This window comes from Lissotriton helveticus, chromosome 1_1 (genome assembly GCF_964261635.1).
Source record: "Lissotriton helveticus chromosome 1_1, aLisHel1.1, whole genome shotgun sequence".
In the NCBI taxonomy this organism is placed as follows: Eukaryota; Metazoa; Chordata; class Amphibia; order Caudata; family Salamandridae; genus Lissotriton; species Lissotriton helveticus.
In genome coordinates, this window is record NC_136057.1 from 72,728,930 (window position 1) to 72,747,787 (window position 18,858).

General features: G+C 47.3%; 1 protein-coding gene across 1 annotated transcript in view; it reads left to right on the top strand.

Annotated features, from left to right (window-relative positions):
* Positions 1-18,858, top strand: part of LOC144767623 (E3 ubiquitin-protein ligase TRIM11-like) — a 178,074-nt gene that overhangs the window by 28,394 nt on the left and 130,822 nt on the right. The window contains exon 3 of the mRNA XM_078651028.1: positions 18,563-18,793. Within this exon, the coding sequence (XP_078507154.1) occupies positions 18,563-18,793 (231 nt within the window). The remainder of the gene's footprint in view (positions 1-18,562; positions 18,794-18,858) is intronic.

An 18,858-nucleotide genomic window follows, 5' to 3' on the forward strand; every position in this document is an offset into this window, starting at 1 on the left:
TAGATATAGGTATACTATATCTAAGTAAGGGGTGGTTACACCACCTTACCCCAGCTGAGTGATCAGCCAGTTGTGTCAATTTAAGAACCAGCCAGGGGTGGCAAAAGATATGCTGCAGCCCCTGGTAGGCCTTGGTGGCCCCTATGCCCTGGGCACCTATAGTGCATTATACAGGGGCTGACAAGGAGTCCATTTCCAATTGTGGTATGTACCTAGGGTACATGGAATCCATTTTACAGAGAGAGCAGATGGCCTGGGGCCCTGATTAGCAGGGAACCAGGTCAACTAAGTCAAAAAAACCAGCTAAACACAGGCAAAAAATCTGGGGTAACCATAGTCAGGTAGCCACCTTCCTACATAACCCCCCCCCCAAACGAAAGGAGATAAGGCTATCCTTGGCCAGGTAAGCCTATATTGCCTGAGTGGCCATATAAGGAAGTACCTGCACTAGCATGGGTACCCCCTGTCTTATGGTCCACTAAGCAGTCCCTCACCCTTGGGTTATTAGAGGGTCTCCACCATGGGGAATCACTACCTTGGGTGTGTTTATGTAAAGTTAAAGGCTGGTTTGGATATGGAGTATTGAAGTGAGGCTCCACTAATTTAGGGCTCAGCTTCCTCCGATTATCTTCCACCAGGGGTGCCTTTCTTTCTTTAACTGAGTTGCACTGTGCTCTCAGGGTCAACCTCTGGCTACCTAAAGCTGGAGGCTGGGTCCCTCTGTTTGGCTTGCTGGAGGGACAGTTCAGGTTTGGGCCCTTTGGGTCCCAGGTTTGGCTGTGCCCAACAGAATCCATCTGTGGGAGGTCCCTAACTGTTTTTAAGGGGACTCCCTCAGGAGTTTTTAAAGTTTTCACCTCACTAGGGCTACTAGTTTTGGTGCCCCTAATCTGTTGATGGGGGTGCTTTATTTGACAGGGGGCCCTCTGGGTCTCACTGTCCTTCTTGTCCTCTGCAGCCCTGGGCTGGCTAAGGCAAGGGAGAGAGGGGCAGGTTACCTGCTCCAGACTGGGTCCCACCTGAGAAGGGTCCACTGACATCAGAGGTTCTGTCAGGCTAGGCCCAACCACCTCTGGGGCAGTTCCTTCATCAGGGGTAAGATCAGTTCCCTGAGGAGGCTGATCCTGTCCTAAAGTCTGGTGAGGGGGAGATTTCTCTTCCTCCTCCATGCTCTCAGTTTGTGTGGAGTTATCCATCGTTTCAGGTTTCACAACACATATATCAGTTTGAGTTTGGGCTGTGGCCATCATAGCCCCACCAACCTTTTCAGGAGGAGACTCAGTTTGGGTTTCTGCTGTTATCATAACAGCTTTGCTATTCTGTTCAGGAAGAGCTTTTGCTAAAGATGGGGCAGAGAGTTTCTCAGCCCTACCAACCTTTTCAGGAAGGACATCTTGAATTGGGGCTGTAGCCATTACAGCCCCACTAACCTTTCCATTGGAATTTACCATTCTAGAATGGGTTTCCTGTTCAACCTCAGCCCAGGCTGAGATTTCCAAATCATTACCAAGTAGGCAGTCTACAGGCAAGTTTGATGACACTGCCACTCTCTTTGGGCCAATGACACCTCCCCAGCTGAGACTTACCACTGCCATGGGATGATTTGTTTTGATGCCATCAATGTTTGTTACCTGGTATGTGGCACCAGGTAAAAGTTGCTTAGAGGGGACTACACCATCAGCCACCATGGTGATGCTAGCCCCTGTGTCTCTAAAAGCTTCAACTTTCAAACCATTGATGATGGGTTCTTGTCTATATTTGCTCAAAGTATTTGGGCAATCAGAGAAGTTGGCAAACCCCATGCCAGTCTCATAAACCAGATTATTGGGGGAGGGGGACCTGGATAGGCCAGGGTCCTCCTGGGCTCCAAAAGTAAACCCACCCAGATTCCTGGGTGTGCTCCCACTTCCTGGGGGATTACTGCTGACAGTAACAGGAGGCGCTGGAGCTGGCTTTGGAGGTATATTCTCTTTATTGTTATTCTTGGGACAACAGTTGTCTGTTTTGTAATGCCCAACCTGTTTACAGGCATAACAATAAGGCTTTTTCTCTGTTGAAGAAGTGTCTTGGGACCCACCCCCATTCTTGGAGTTTTGGGGCCCTGGGGAAGTCTTTTCTTTATTTTTATCCCCACCCTTATCTTGAGGCTTGGTAGACTCCTTCTTCTGGTTACTGTCCTGATTCTTAGGCCTAATCCTGGTTCTGACCCACTTGTCTGCCTTCTTTCCCAATTCTTGGGGAGAGGTCAGATCAGAGTCCACCAGGTGCTGGTGTAAGAGCTGGTTCTGACAATTACTTAGGATCTGCTCCCTCATAATCAAATTATACAATCCTGTAAAGTCATGTACTTTGCTGCCATGTAGCCAACCCTCCAGAGCCTTAGTTGCACAATCAACAAAATCAGTCCAGTCCTGAGTTTGTGTCTTCTGGGTGTCTCTGGACTTCAACCTGTACTGTTCAGTGGTTAAGCCAAACCCATCTATTAGGACACTCTTCAGGACTTTGTAATTGTTTGCATCCTCATGTCTGACAGTGAGGAGCTTATCTCTCCCTTTCTCTGAAAAGGAGTACCATAAGATTGCTGCCCACTGTTCCTCAGGAACCTGCTGTACCATGCAGGCTCTCTCAAGAGCAGTTATCCACTTGTGGATGTCATCCCCTTCCTTGTAGGGGGGCACAATCTTTGTCAGGTTTCTACTATCATAGGACCTGGGTTTCTCTTTAGGAATATTGCTGCCACCAGTGGCATCTAAGCCACACAATTTTTGCTCTCTTGCCAAGGCACGTCTAGCTTGAGCCAAGGCTACCTCCTCCCTCTCTATTTGGAGTTTGACAGCCCTCATTCTGGCCCTATGCTCTATCTTCTGAGAGGCAGTCATACCTCTCTGAGATTCTCTTGAGGCACTAGAAATATGAGAGTCCCCTGAGGGAGATCTCACTCTTCTGTTGCCTGGGAGAATGTCATGGTAGGATCTGGGGAGGTGCTGGCCCTCTCCATTTCCCAGTAGGTCTAAGTTGGCCTGGCTAAGCCTGGCAACTTTACCTTGGTTAACCCCTAGCTCCTGATCTTCAGGTCCATCTATGTCTGAACCATCTTCCTCCTCTTCTTCTTCCTCCTCTGGAGTGGTATCAGTTACAGGGGGTTTCACTCCATCTCCTGACTCTAAGGGAACTTCATTCGCCTTCTCTAAGTCATCCTGTTCTAGAATGGCTATCAGGATTGGGCAGGTGGGACTTCTGCCCCTTTTTAACCCTCTTGATATGCACAAGGCAATCAAGTCCTTTCGGGTTAATTTGTCATAGCTGGAAGTTGCCTTGGTAAGGTCAACTGTCACAGGAGCAGACCCTGAGGCTTTTCCTGTGTCAGACATGACTCTAGTGTGGTGTAAGTGATGCACCTACCTACACTAAGTGTTTCCCTACTGTACCTTGCTAGTGAGTTGTAGTCAGGGTGTGCTAATTCCTTTAATCTACAACTACTAAGTTCAGTAGAACTTAAATATGCTAAGCTTTTGATTTATATGTACCTAGAGGTACTTGATGTGATCTTTCAATTTGATAAAAGATTGCAATGGTAAAACAACAGCAAGCTCAAATCCGCACCGCTGCTCACCAATGTGAGAAGTTGGCCTGATAGGTGATGTTTCCAATTCTGGAACCACCTGTTATCAGACCAAACAATCCCTTATGGTGTCTGGTTGTAAGTCAACCTTATTAGACAAGCTATCCTAGGGGTAGCATGGACTAAGCAGCCTAAAGGCTTAACTTAAGAGGTCGTGTTAAGCGAGCTGTTTTACCACATACAATCCTGTAATATCAAATGAAAGGACACCACACAAGTATATATTATAAAAATATATGTGTTTATTACTAAAAACAATCCCCAGTATTCTTTATGAATAAAGGGGCACAAGCGTTAAACCAAAAGCACAGTTTAAACATACAAAGTTGCACAATTATGGATGAGGGCGGGTGGCCACTCAAACCATATACTAAACAAGTGGTATAAGAGATACCAATCGAACAGTGGTTAGGCCTAGGGCCTAGGGAATCGCTGGGAGCAGTCGGGACAAGCAATGCTGAAGTCGGGAGAGGCCCACGGGATTCGGGTGCAGTGCGGAAAGCGCACGCATGCACCAATGTGGAAAAGTAAATTTTGCCATGTTATATGTGCCTACGTGTTCCCCATATTATGCTATATGTGCATGATCGATATGCATGTATCCCCCTGTGATCAATTAAAGACGCAATTACAGTTGTGTCCATCTCTAGTATGCCAGTTTCCAGTCCTCGTGAAAACAACGAATATTAGGCTTATGTAAACCTATGTTGCCACATTTTACGGTGTGCACGTTAACTCATTGAATTGTCCCCGTTTCTAGGCCTCAAAGGCCCGGACACCAGATTCAGCTCCTGTCTCCTGAACCCTCTCCGAGGAGCGATACAGCCCCCACCTGCATCCCTGACCCTTCGCTTACTTCATGCCTCACAGTGCCCGGCTCGGCCTGGCTCTGCCTGCCAGTCTGCCAAGAATATGTTATGCTTCTAGTTATCAGTCCAGCCCTCCTTCTCTGCATTCCTAAGCTACTGCATCGCATCAATAGTTTCCGTCATGGTCTAGCCTTTATGTCTCCATGTAAGAGAAATACTGTATTAATATTCATAGAATATTCCTCGTACACGCAATACATGTAAAGTTATGCACGCACCAGTCTTAGTGTCTAGTAGCCTTTGCCCTGATAACTTTTGGATTCTATCAATATGTACTCCAAACACCAGATACCAGATATGCCTTAGGTACATGTCGCTCTGACACTCCAGACTTTAGTCTCCTCTTTTAGCGCAGAAGTCATAGCCCCCAGTTCTCCCTGGTAACACGTCATTGCCCGTTTTGCGCGCACCACTAGGTTAGAGGTCCCAGCTGCTCAGGTAGCCCCCTCCATGTTTCCGCCCCGTTCATGACATTTCTGTTACGTTTGCATCACATGTCTATGTATACGCCCTGTACACGCCTACTTGTTACATAATTTTTCCCTTATCTTTCGCGACTGCTGCGAGTCACGCCTACTGTTACGCCTACTGTATTGAATGTAATGCAATTGTTTTAATATATATACTGTGGACTGTTACAAAAAGTTACCCAGTTTCCCTTGTCCCTTCCCTGGCAGCTGCCGTCCCGTGCTTCCAGGCTGTTCTGTCCCTTCCCTTATGCCTGATTAAAGCCTGTAGACTCAAGATACCTCGAATCCTGACTCTTATTTATTGAGCTATCTGTTTCATTCACTGTATTAAAAAATAGAACCGGTAATTAATTATTTATTTACCACATAATGGCGCCCGAATAGGGACTTGCCCTTTCCCCACGCGCCGGCGAAGCCACGCAGGCCCCCTGATCCTCTGCAGCCGTGACGGAACCATACCGTGCACGTGCAGATATTTCTGCTTCAAGTATCCCTCAGGCCCACGGAGGAGACGGAGGTTGCGGTCCAGCATCCAGACGAGGCGGTGAGGAACGCGGCGAGTCCCGACCAGAGCCCAAGCCGAGAGTCCAAGGTCCGAGGTATCCGGAGGCCCACCTGTAACTGAAGTCCGAAGCTCGTAGTCCGTCGTCGTAGCAGTCCAGTCCAGTCCGAGGCCTTCCGTTCTTGCTGCCCGGTGAGTACCGTTGCTGGGGTAGTATCTAGACAGGGTCAATTAATTTGTCTCTGGTCCGTGGGTTTGGGTACACAGATCCAACACGAAGTGTTCACCTAGGTGGACGCGGGTCCTGACGTGTCTCTTTATGGGACCGGTAAGTTTCGTACTGTTTTAGCAGTGCATCTAGTAATTCTAGTAAGTTCCGTTCTCGAGAAATTCATGTGTTCTGTTCTCAGTATATCAGGTAATATTCTGTCCGAACTGTTATTTTAAATGTCGTTTAATGTGTTTTCAATGTCGTGGTATGAATGATTTGTTTTTCCAGTCATTATTGTGTTTATCGTGTATTGTATTGTGTTCAGATTCAAGTTTACAATGCCTCTATTCTCTAAGTTACGTCAGTTAAAAACCAGAAAAGGGCTGCTCGAGGAAGCAGTTCCTGTCCCGCCTAGGGACAGTCCAGGTCATTTTATGTATCATAAGCATGGCTTAAGTGCCATATTATATCTAGACTTATGGGTGGATTACACCAAGGAATTAGAAGAGAAATATAGATGGCCCGTATCAGGTACGTGGGATGCCGAGTGCATCATGCGAGTAGAAGAAGCATTATGGAAAAAGAAATCCAGACAGTCCCAGAAAGATGCCATCGAGTTATGGCGCAAAGAATCTCATAAAAGAACAGAAAAAGAAATCAGAAAAACAGAATTAAGTAGGGAATCCTCAGAAAGAGCCCAAGAAAGGGAATTAATCGAAGTAGGTGAACGAGTTAAAGCAGAACAGTCAGACAGACAGAGAAATGCCCTTATTAAGGGTATGTATCCTCTTCTTGCCGAGGGCTTGCCAAAAGCAACCCCGGAAGCACTATGTAATTTTCCGCCGCCCTTAGTCCCGATCAAGCTACGTCACAAACCGACCGCAGCTGATATATTTCTCTCGTCCTATTTGGACGATACAGTCCTGGAATATGCAAATCCTGTTCCGCCTGCTCCTGTAAATAATGTAATTCCTGTTCCTCCAGCCACCGGGGCACCCGTTGCAGCATCTGTCACGGCACCCCCGGTCCAGCCTTCAGTACATGTACCCGCCACATCAGTCACTCTACCAGCACGTACAGTACACACCGACGATTCTAGTTTAGGAGCCACGGGGGGAAGTCCTCCTGGAACCCCGCCTCAACACAGACGTATGACGATACTTGAGCTACATGAACGAGCGTTACAGCGTTCGCCAAAAATTCAGACATTTGCAGATATCAAGCGAGCACTTACTGAATGCCGTTATGATCCAGTTTCAGGCGATGGTAATATGGTCATATATTCATTGCGTGTAAGACGGGTGACCGAATATTTGGACACCCTGCCCAATATGAAAGAATATCTAGACAGAATATATCGTTTTATCCGTACCGGAGTCGATCCAGAAAGTGTTCGCGACGCCATGATTCAAAGAAAAGTCGAGATTCAGCTCATGCTTTTAAAGTTTCTAATTAATTGTTTAATAAGAGAACAAGATTATCCGGATAAAGATCCGGAAGAAATGAAAGTTCTGACCAGGTGGAGTGACCATATAGCCGAGGGAAGACACAAGACACAGAACTGTATAGAGAGTATGTACAAGAAAATCCGTAGGGAAATAATAAAGTTACACGAGAAACGAGAAGCAGCACAAGTAACCGAGAAAGAAGACGACTCTGATAATGAAGAACTAGACGACGAGAATCCTTCCAGAATAGCGTATGTAGGTAGAACTAGACTTCCCGACCGACATTCACGCCTAGATCACAAGAAAGTTTTCCCTCCTCCAGCACCAGAACAAGGTTCTCTTGAGCAAGTATTCCAAGCTACCGATCACATTCTGAAATCACGAATCGGTTATAGTGAACTTAGTACCATGCATGAACAAGAACTAGCCCGATCAGCAGTCCGGTGGACTACTGATTCTACCACTTTTCCAGACGAAATAGTGGCACAAATGTTTCTGAAACTGCCCCCAGCCGAGCAGCGACTGGTGGGTATGTATATGATCCAGCACCTCATTACACTGTATGAGGGACAGCATTCTGATCCAGGTCCACTACATGATGTTTTGAGCGAGTTACTCCAGTATAGATGGAGAGGTCTAGGTACCGATTTAATTAGCGTCATTCTAGAACAGCGCCACAAATATCGAACGTTTCTGAATCCGCATTTTGTTCACGTCTCACCTCCAGAAAGTAAATCATTTTACATAGATAGACAGCATCCGTTACGAGAAGTACACCCAGTTAGAGGAACGGGTGGTGAACTAGAACGAGTATTTGTTTACACCCCTATCACAAAGATGGAACTCTTAGAGATGAAAAAGTTAATTCCCTGTCACGACAAAGATCCAGCAGGGTTCCATCGAGAATTAAAAGACATGCTCCGTATGGGAGAATACACGTATCCTGATATCATTAAAATGTTAAAAGTTCTGTTGCCCGCAGGGGTATATGAAAAACTCAAGGAAAAAGAATGGGAGGTGGGAGAGAAAAAGATTGATTGGACAGCTCTAGAAGCTGAAGATAATTCACGAGTACCAGGTACCGGTCTTGGGGGTAAAGTTAAAGAATTGCCCGAGTTATTGATACAAGTTTTGCCAAGATTACTAGCCACGAAAAAGGAAGATTGGGATGCAATCTCAGCCTGTAAACAGAAACAAGATGAAGATACTAGTGATTTCTATTCTAGATTTGAAAAATGTTTTATTATTAACAGTGGTCTGAAAACAAGTAGTGAATCGTACCCTCATCTTTTTGTTACCAAACTAGTCGAGAATTCTTTACCACAAGTTAAAAATCGAGTATTGAAAGTCGAAAGTACCTGGCAAGCTAATACTCCGTCCCAAATGTTACAAATGCTCCAGTATCACCGGAACAGAATCAGGGAAGAGCAAGAACACGAAAGGAGACGTATGAAAGACACGAAAATGAAAGTACTAGTTGCACAATCTGTTCCACAAGACAATCAGAAGAGGGGTCCGAATCAAGCCAGTCATCCTGCAGCTCCCGTTAAAGGGACTTGCAATTACTGTAAACAGCCAGGTCATTTTATAAACGAGTGTGCAGTTCTGAAACACAACATAGCTACTGGTAAGACTAAAGAGAGACCACGTCCGCCTAGACAAGAACAAGTTTCACAGACTTCTCAGTCACCACAGAATGCACAACAGACAGTTACAGCACCGCAGCCTATAGCTGCCACACAGCACGTTACACAGCAGATGTATCAGTACGCACAGTCAGAGTATCCAGAGTATCAACAGTATTCATGAAACAGCCTAGAGAGGGAGGTAGGCTTGCCTCTCATCGAGATACCTGTAGATCAAGAGGGTCCCTATGTACACAGTCAAGTATTAGGGAAAGACAGAAAGTTTTTGATTGATACAGGGGCAAGTAGGACTACCATCAGTCATGACGAGGTTCCAAGGGCTCCGCTCTCAGGCTCTAAAAATGTTTCCCTTGGATTTTCAGGAAAGCCAATTGTTAATGATATTTCGAAACCAGTTACTCTAGAAGTTGGTCCATTGTCCCGAACTACTGATTTGTTACTCACAAAATCTTGTCCAGAAAATTTGTTAGGCATTAAAACATTGAAAGAATTAGGAGCAGTAATTTGCTGCTCCCCAGAAGGGGTCCGATTGTTTCTGAGAGACTTCAAAGGTCATTATGTATTACGTGATTTTGATCCGAGATTATTGAATGTACCACAGCATTTATGGGCGCAAGGTCCAACTGATGTAGGTTGTATGCATATCACACCCCATCGTGTGACTCTGAAGCAAGGTGTAGTTTTACCACGAATCAGACAGTACAAATTGCCACCTCAGGCTGTAGCAGCCTTATCCAGAATTATTGATGAACTTATTGCTCAAGGAGTGGTTGTAGAAACTGACTCCAATGTATGTAATTCTCCTATCATTCCAGTCCTGAAACGTACTGATCCAAATGCACCTCCAGTATATCGATTAGTGATTGACCTCCGAGAACTTAATAAATGTATCATACCCCAGTACCCAGTAGTCCCAGATATTTCATCCCTTTTGACCGCCATTGATTCTGAAGCTACGTTCTTCACAGTTATCGATCTCAAGAACGCATTTTTCAGTGTCCCCATTCATCCAGACTGCCAGTACCTTTTCGGTTTTTGTTTAAATGGAAGGAGCTATAAATTCACGCGAGCTCCTCAAGGTTTCACAGAAAGTCCTAGTATTTACAGTCAAGCACTTAAGAGACAACTAGACAATATCCGCATGCCAACTGACACTGCCCTGCTCCAGTATGTCGATGATCTACTGATCACAGCCCGTTCTGAACGTGACAGCGAGCGTGCGTCACTTACGGTTCTGTATTTTCTAGCCGAGCAGGGGCACAAGGTGTCCCCTTCTAAATTACAATTCTGTGTCCAGCAAGTGGTATACTTGGGACACTTGCTGTCCAAGTGGGGTAGGCAGTTGACACCTGATCGTATCCAGTTAATAGCGAGTCTTCCACAGCCCAAGACACAGAAGGAGGTACGAGCTTTTATCGGCCTTACTTCTTACTGCAGACAATTGATTCCTCAGTATGCATTTCTAGCCAAGCCACTGATACAGTTAACGACACAGGAGGCAGCCGTATCGACTGTCCTCCCTTGGACCCAGGAACATACACTTGTTTTTAATGAATTAAAGAAAGCCTTATGCCAAGCACCCGTTCTAGCAACACCGAACTACAGTAAGCCTTTTACACTTTTTGTTACTGAACGTGATGGTACTGCATTATCTGTTCTCACACAAGATCAAGCAGGACAATACAAGCCCTGTGCTTATTTTTCTAGCACATTAGATCCGGTAGCCCAGGCTCTGCCTGCGTGCCTCAAGTCAGTTGCAGCCACAGCTCTAGCTATCAGACAAAGTGATTCCATAGTGTTAGGACACTCCCTGACAGTACAAGTTCCACACTCCGTGGAAGTTCTTTTAAACCGAACACAGACTCAGCACTTGACAATTGCACGTTTAACAGGTTATGAACTGACACTGTTCCAGCCACACATAGAAATCAGACGCTGCAACATTCTAAATCCTGCTACACTGTTACCGTCAGTTACTTCAAATCCTGCCACGCATGACTGTGTGGAAGTTGTTAACACCATGACAAAGCCAAGACAAGACTTGACAGATATTGCATTACCTGATCCCGACCTGACACTTTATGTGGATGGTTCATGTATGAGAACAAGTACAGGAGAACTAGTAGCCGCGTATGCAGTGACTACTGACACTGAAGTTATAGAAACACATCGTATTGACACTCTGTCTGCTCAAGCAGCAGAGCTAGTTGCTCTGACCCAAGCCTGCATACGTGCCAAGAACCTGAAAGTAAACATATACACAGATTCACGTTATGCATTCGGAGTCGTACATGACTTTGGAGTGCTCTGGCAGGAGAGAGGTTTCATGACGTCTCATGGAACCAAGATTCAGCATTGTCTCCTCATTCAAGCTCTGTTAGATGCAATACATTTACCGACAGCTATCGCTATCATGAAGTGCAAAGCACATACGAAAGCCACTGACATCATTTCCCAGGGTAACGATCTAGCAGATCGAACAGCCAAGCTTACAGCTCAGACTCCAGACATTCCAGTTAACACGACACAGACACTTACTCCAGATCAGACTACTTGTATGACAGTTAAGGACCCTACACAAGATGTCATAGACATACAGTTACATGCTACTCCTGAAGAAATAAAGAAATGGTCCGAACAAGGAGGGGTCCAGACAGATCAAGGATGGTTGACGAAGGGAAAAGCCACATGGTTTCTCCCCGACTCTATGGTTCAAGTCATTATTAATACCGCACATAGTCCAGCACATCTAGGAGAAAAAGCTATGTTAGACAGTATCCAGAACCTTTGGTTCAACAAGCATTTACGAGCAGCAGCCAAGCAGAAAGTACGTACCTGTATGATATGTTGTCAGTTCAATCCAGGTAAAAGCGTCCCGGTGGAACAAGGCGGATTCCAGCCTCCTGACCACCCTTTTGAAGTCCTCCAGATGGATTATATTCAGATGGAGCGATGTCGAGGTTTCAGGTATGTCCTCGTAGTTGTATGCGCTTTGTCCAGGTGGACAGAAGCATATCCAGTTCCAGATTATACAGCCGCGACCACTGCCAGGCAGTTGGTTCGTGAGTTCTTTCCCCGCTATGGACTCCCTAGGGTCGTGTATTCAGATAACGGCCAGCCATTCTCATCTGAGCTCATGAAACATGTTTCCCTTCTGTTAGGGTACCAGTGGAAGTTCCATTGTGTGCGCCATCCTGAAGCAGCCGGTCTCGTAGAGAGACATAATCAGACTTTGAAAATCCGCATTGCAAAAGTATGTAGAGAAAAAGGTGTAGACTGGCTAGTAGCTCTGCCAGTTGCTCTGTTCTATATGAGGATGGTTGCACATTCCAGATCCGGTCTGTCCCCGTATGAGGTCGTATTCGGCCGCCCCCCAAACATGTGGGGTACACCTAGACCCCGCAGTATTACAGATGTTTCCAGTAATATGCTGACAGATTACCTAGCTTCCTTGATGTCTGCCCTACACTCTTGTCGTTCACAGGTAGCCGCCGCATTTCCAGACAACACCGAGGTGAAACCGCATGAAGTCGTTCCCGGTGATCACGTATTGGTCCGAAATTTTGATCGTTCAAGTCCGCTGGAGCCCCGTTGGAAGGAGCCTCGCATGGTGTTGTTAACAACAAGGACCGCGGTGAAACTTGAAGGCAGAAAGGGGTGGGTCCACCTCAGCCATATAAAGAAGTTCCATGGATTACAACAAAAGACATTTGTTAAGGACTGCCTTATTCCTAAAGACTGCCTAAAAACAGACTCTGAACTCAAGCCTCCCCTGTTAGAGAAAACTCTGCAGCAGGAGTATAAAGATAAACTCAGGTCTAGTAAAATAAGTCAGCCAGTTTAATTGTCTAAGTCCCTCTCGGGTGAAACGGTTAGACAGGTTCCTGACATGTATGAGACAGACCCACATAGTGAGAGAGTTAGTCAAAACTCTAAAAGATGTATTGTTGTTCTATTCTTGCGCCTGAGTTAAGCCCGTCTGCGCCCGTCCGCGGCCGGACGGGACCAGGGGCTAGGGACGCTGTTTCTTCTATATCTTACTCGTCCCCTGCCCTTAAGTGCCTACATGCCTCGGCCAGCCCTCTCCCCCCCGACACCTGGGCTCGCATCACATCACTCGGCATTGCAGGCATTTCTACCCCTATTCTTGCGCCGACTCCATCACTTCCCGCTCTGGCTCCTATCGAGTCGTTAATTCGGGTTCTATACCTAAACACTCGTTCAATGGTCAAGCACCAAGTTGACATCCTGTACTTACTCATGTCTGAAAGTCCCGATGTCCTATTGTTATCAGAGACTTGGCTTACCGACGACTCTCTCCCAGACATCTTGGCCGCGCTACCCCCCGATTATTTCCTGCTGAACTCTAATCGATTAGGGGGTCGCATCGGGGGAGGGGTGGCGGCGGTAATACGCAAGGATCTTAAGATCATTGCCTCTGCGGCCATGACCCTACCGGAAGTAGATACCCTGGTCCTCAGCCTGGGGACTAAGGTAGGTGCAGTCACTCTTGTGCTACTATACCGCCCCCCCCACTCTATGCCGTCTTTCCCCTCTTCCTTTATCGATCAGCTGACCAACATTGCTACCAGCTCCCCCCGTATTGTCATCATCGGTGACTTTAATTACTGGTTTCAGCACGAGGACGCTGGCCCTCATGCCTCCGAATTGTTCGAGGGTCTTACGAGCCTGAATTTTATCCAACTTGTCAGGTCCGCCACCCATAAGGGTGGCCACATCCTCGATCATATTTGGACCCATGGAGTCACGTCCTCTCGCCCATTAATAACACCCTGTGTGTGGTCAGACCACTATCTGATCGACACCACATTTTCGGCGGTTGGCCAGATCAAGGTCCCCCCACGGGAGGGCGGCTCGGCTCGCAAGTGGAAGGCTGTCGATTCCTCCAAACTATTGGCTCATCTGTCCCAAACTTATCCCCTGTTACCCAATGACACTGGCACCGACGAGCTCCATGGGCTTGTGGCAGACTGGCTTACCACAGCCAGTGACATCTTTGCCCCCCTCACTAAGTTCCCCCAATCCCGGCACAGCAATTCCCATAAATGGTTTACCCCCCACCTAAAAGCTCTCCACTTGGAACTCCGCCAGCTTGAGCGCAAGTGGAGGAGGGACTACTGCCCTTCTAGCAGAGACGCCTATGTGGCTGCCCGCAATAGGTATAAACTTGCCATCTTGGCTGCCAAAAAAAGTATGCCTCAGGTAAAATCCTATCTGCCCCCTGCCAGTCTAAGGAAATTTTTAAGGTTCTTAATGAATTTACCTCCGACTCCAGGACGCTCCCTACCCAGGCCCCCACACAGGAAGCATGTAACACCCTTAGTACCTTTTTCATCGAAAAAATCGTATTGATTAAGGACACCATCCCTGTTATGTCTCCTGGCGCTGGATCCGTTTCCCCCCCTCACAATACTTCCTCTTTTACACAATTTCCTCTTCTAGACTCAACTTCCTTGGCCACTCTTGCTACCCGCATCAAGTCGGGATCTCCAGATGACTGTTGCCCCCCCTCTATACTCCGGGACATCTGCCACTCTCTACCCGACTGCATTCTCCCTCTGCTAAACTCTTCTCTCTACTCTGGTACGGTGCCGGGCTCCTTTAAGGAGGCGGTGTTGGTGCCCCTCCTGAAGAAGCCGGGGGCTGACCCCGCTGTCCCGGCTAACTACCGTCCTATCTCCCTCTTACCTTTCTTCTCAAAAATCCTGGAAGCCCACGTCACCACCTGTCTCTCACAGTTCATCGAGAGTTCCAACTTTCTCGAGGTCAATCAGGTGGGCTTCAGACCCGGCCACTCTACGGAGACAGTGATCTTGGCCGTGCTGGATGCCCTGAGAGACGGTGTTGACAAGGGTGCCCCCCAGGCCCTGGTACTACTAGACCTGTCAGCCGCCTTCGACACGGTGGATCATAACATCCTTCTCCGCCGTGTCGAGCAGGCTGGCATCCAGGGCCTGGCGTTGGCCTGGGTCAGATCCTTCCTGACTGGCAGGTCTCAGACCCTCAGTCTGGGCGCCTTCAGGGCTCCTAGAGAGCACTCGCTCTGTGGGGTCCCCCAGGGTTCTTCTTTGTCCCCTCTTCTTTTTAACCTCTATCTTCGCCCCCTTCTCTTTTCTTTGAGGCAGTGGGACGTTACCGTATTTAATTACGCGGACGACCTGCAACTCATCTTTTCTCTCAACTCCCCCTCTGCTATCCCCAACTTTCAGGCAGTCATGTCCCACATTCTCCAGTGGATGGGCCACAACCAGTTAAAGTTGAACCCCGGTAAGACGGAGCTCCTCCTTCCCGGTAGGAGCGCCACCTTCTGGGGGCCTCAATTCTGGCCGGCGGAACTGGGCCCCTCTCCCACCCCGGTAGCTTCGGTGAAGAGTCTGGGGGTCACCATTGATTCCGCCTTATGCCTAGGGCCGCAGGTGGGGACCGTGGTCTCGTCCTGTATCTACCAACTGCGCAGGATCAGGAAAGTGGCATACCTCCTTACACCTGATGCCCTCCTGCAGGTTATCATGGCCCTCGTCCTCTCCCGCCTAGATTTTTCTAATGCGATCTACCATGGTCTGCCTAAAACATCGATGGCTAGACTGCAAGTGGTCCAAAATCAGGCGGCGAGATTGGCCTTAGGGATTCCGAAGTGGCAATCCGCCAGGCCCCTCCTTGTCAAACTCCACTGGCTCCCTGTCATCTCTAGGGCAGCCTTCAAGATCGGCTGCCCTACCTTTAAGTCATTAGCTGGCCCCTGCCCTGCCTTTGTGAAATCCCTCATCAGACCCTACTGTCCATCCCGCAACTTGAGATCCTCTCACCTCCACTTCTTGACTGTCCCCTCTTATAAGCTCTGCAGATCTGGAGGCCGGAGATTTGCCTACCTGGCCCCCAAGCTCTGGAACTCTTTCCCTCTTTCTCTTAAAACTTCTAATTCTTTGACTCTTTTTCGTAAATCTCTAAAAACTTGGCTTTTCCCCCAATCTGGTTAGTCTCTCTGTCCCCCTTCACTTCTGACCAGCGCCAGGAAACCCATGGTGTCAGTGCGCTTTATAAGCACCCCTTACGATACGATACGATTCTTCTTGTTATTTTTGAGTCTTATGATTACCTGCACAAGTTATGCTTTACATTTATGTTTTCCAATTTCACATGTACATATGTTTTCTAATGCTACAGTAGAGCACACATTTAGTGATCTGCCTCCTCACGAGCTATCCTATCGTCTCGCTATGCGTAATAATACATTCATCCGAATGTTACACTATTCACACCAAACCAGCAATGCCACTAATTGTTGGGTGTGTGGTCGACTCCCCCCTTTCCAGATACCGAAGGGAGTTCTGCCACTCTTTCCTTATCCGTTTTCACATAATGGTTCGTGTGGAGCATGGTCCACGTTAACGTCATCCTCAAATGATATGTCCCTTCTGAATCGAACATGTTTCCCAGACAAGCAAGGTGTTTCCCATAGAACAGGGTTAGATCTAGAAAATGAAGTATATGATTTAGGTAATTATTCTTCGAATTTCATGGTCCTGAATGTTCAGTCCGATACTACTCCAGATTTGCCTGCTATTTCAGTACTACCAGTCAAAGGCGAATTATGTGTCAGAAAGAATGGTTCCGCACATGTAGGACATAGTGATTGTACTACTACTGTCGAGTATAGTGACAGTGGGAAATCTATCTTCAAAGCCTCACGTCATTCTTATTTTGTTTGTGGTCAGACCGCATATGTTCGTCTGCCCCTCGATTGGGATGGAACATGTTACATTGCCTTCCTACTGCCACCAGTTTTTCTAGCCCCATCTGATTATCACAGAAATACACATCTAGTACACGTCAGACATAGAAGGGAGATCGAGTCCCCAATTGTCGATCAAACTGAAACTACTCTAGAACAATATCAAGACTTTAATAAAGGTTTCTTTTTCTTTATAGGACCTGTCCAGAATAGTAAGTTAATACGTAGGTTAACCAGAACCCTTGAAGCTGTAGTAAATGAGACTACTTCTGCTCTAGGTAACTTAACTGAAGAGCAATCTGCTATGAGATTTGTCGTGCTCCAAAATCGTCTCGTTCTTGACGTCATACTGGCCGATAGAGGGGGAGCATGTAGAGTCATCGGATCTAGTTGCTGCATTTTCATTCCTAATAACGCGCCGTCTGTTTATTCAGCTATAACCAGACTATGCATCATTGCCCAAGTCTGCCAGCGTTGGCGCTAGGCAGCCAAAATGGAACCAGTGCAGGGACAAAGGCAGGAATGTGCCGTATCCTTTTGAATACAGCGCATTGCTGCCCTTTACCCGTCAAGCAGTGCCGCAAGGTGGCTTGCTGCGCTCTACAACTTTCTTGTAAATACCGAAGCACACAAGAGAGTCCAAAAGTATCTAATGCATTCGAATGAAAAAAACATCTCCTTTTGTAAAATTGAGGTTGTATGTGATTTATACTTTCCACAGTTATTCCCATTTTTTGATCAGGATGCTATCCCACATACAGACAGGCAGCTAACACGTCAGAAGACTTTCTTAAGGCTGAAAGGATATTGTCAAGCAGCAGTGATGGTGGCAGCAGTGATGGTGGCGGCAGTGATGGTGGCGGCAGTGATGGTGGCGGCAGTGATTGTGGCGGCAGTGATGGTGGCAGCAGTGATGGTGGCGGCAGTGATGGTGGCGGCAGTGACGGTGGCGGCAGTGACGGTGGCGGCAGTGACGGTGGCGGCAGTGACGGTGGCGGCAGTGACGGTGGCGGCAGTGACGGTGGCGGCAGTGACGGTGGCGGCAGTGACGGTGGCGGCAGTGACGGTGGCGGCAGTGACGGTGGCGGCAGTGACGGTGGCGGCAGTGACGGTGGCGGCAGTGATGGAGGCGGCAGTGATGGAGGCGGCAGTGATGGAGGCGGCAGTGATGGAGGCGGCAGTGATGGAGGCGGCAGTGATGGTGGCGGCAGTGATGGTGGCGGCAGTGATGGTGGCGGCAGTGATGGTGGCGGCAGTGATGGTGGCGGCAATGATGGTGACAGCACAGGCAGGAAGCGCCTCTCTGGGACAGACCTGTGTTTCCAACCTCCATGATGAGGCAACGGAAGAGGCTGGAGGCAGGAGCCTGTCTGTCCTGGAGATAACATCCAGGTCAAAGGGTGCATGTTATTCTTGTGCACTCCCTTGCATGGTTCGGAGGGCCCGATTCACAGGATGAACTTAAGACTCAATTCTAAACGTACTACTATTTTGGTATTCACAGAATGAACTTACTGCTCTTGGTATTCACAGAAGTTAGGATTTTGTCTTAAGTCTGTCTTAAGTCTGTCTTAAGTTTGTCTTAAGACAAACGTAAGACAAAATCCTAACTTCTGTGAATACCAAAAGTAGTAAGTTCATTCTGTGAATACCAAAATAGTAGTAAGTTTAGGATTGAGTCTTAAGTTCATTCTGTGAATCGGGTCCTGTGTTTTATTTGATGTTTGCATGCCGACCAGGCCCTCCTTGGTTTTGGCTATCACACCCCTGGTGGCAGGAAAGCACCAATTCAGAATTGTGTTTGCAGTTTATATTGATTTACCAAAATGTATTTATGTGTCGTTAGAATTGTGCGAAGTTTTGGCATCATTTTCTCATAAATATGCACCCTAATGTTTGAGTGAGAAGGGAGCTGCTGTCTCTAGGACAGTTGAGACCCGCAATTACTAACCATGTCAGTACAAGAGCTATAAATGTACTTTAAATAATTACAACTCAGAAATATTTGCATTTATATCTCTTTACTTCTTTTTTCTTAAAGGGAATATTCAGAAGCCAGCAAGTGAAAATATTGCTCCCGTTTATGGATCTGAATCAGTTTCTTGAAAAGGAGCAGCATCGCCTCTTCACCCACTTGGAGAAGGAACATCTGGAGACCCACAAGACGAATCAGGGGAAAGTGGCAGCTTTGGAGAAGCAACAGGACTTCTTCACCAAACTCCTGACAGAAATAGAAGAGCGGTGCCTCCTGCCGGACATCGATTTCCTGAAGGTGAGAAGGGCTCAGAAGTAAGAAACTAGGGGCCAGATGTAGGTCGCCAAATACCGGTCGGTAAC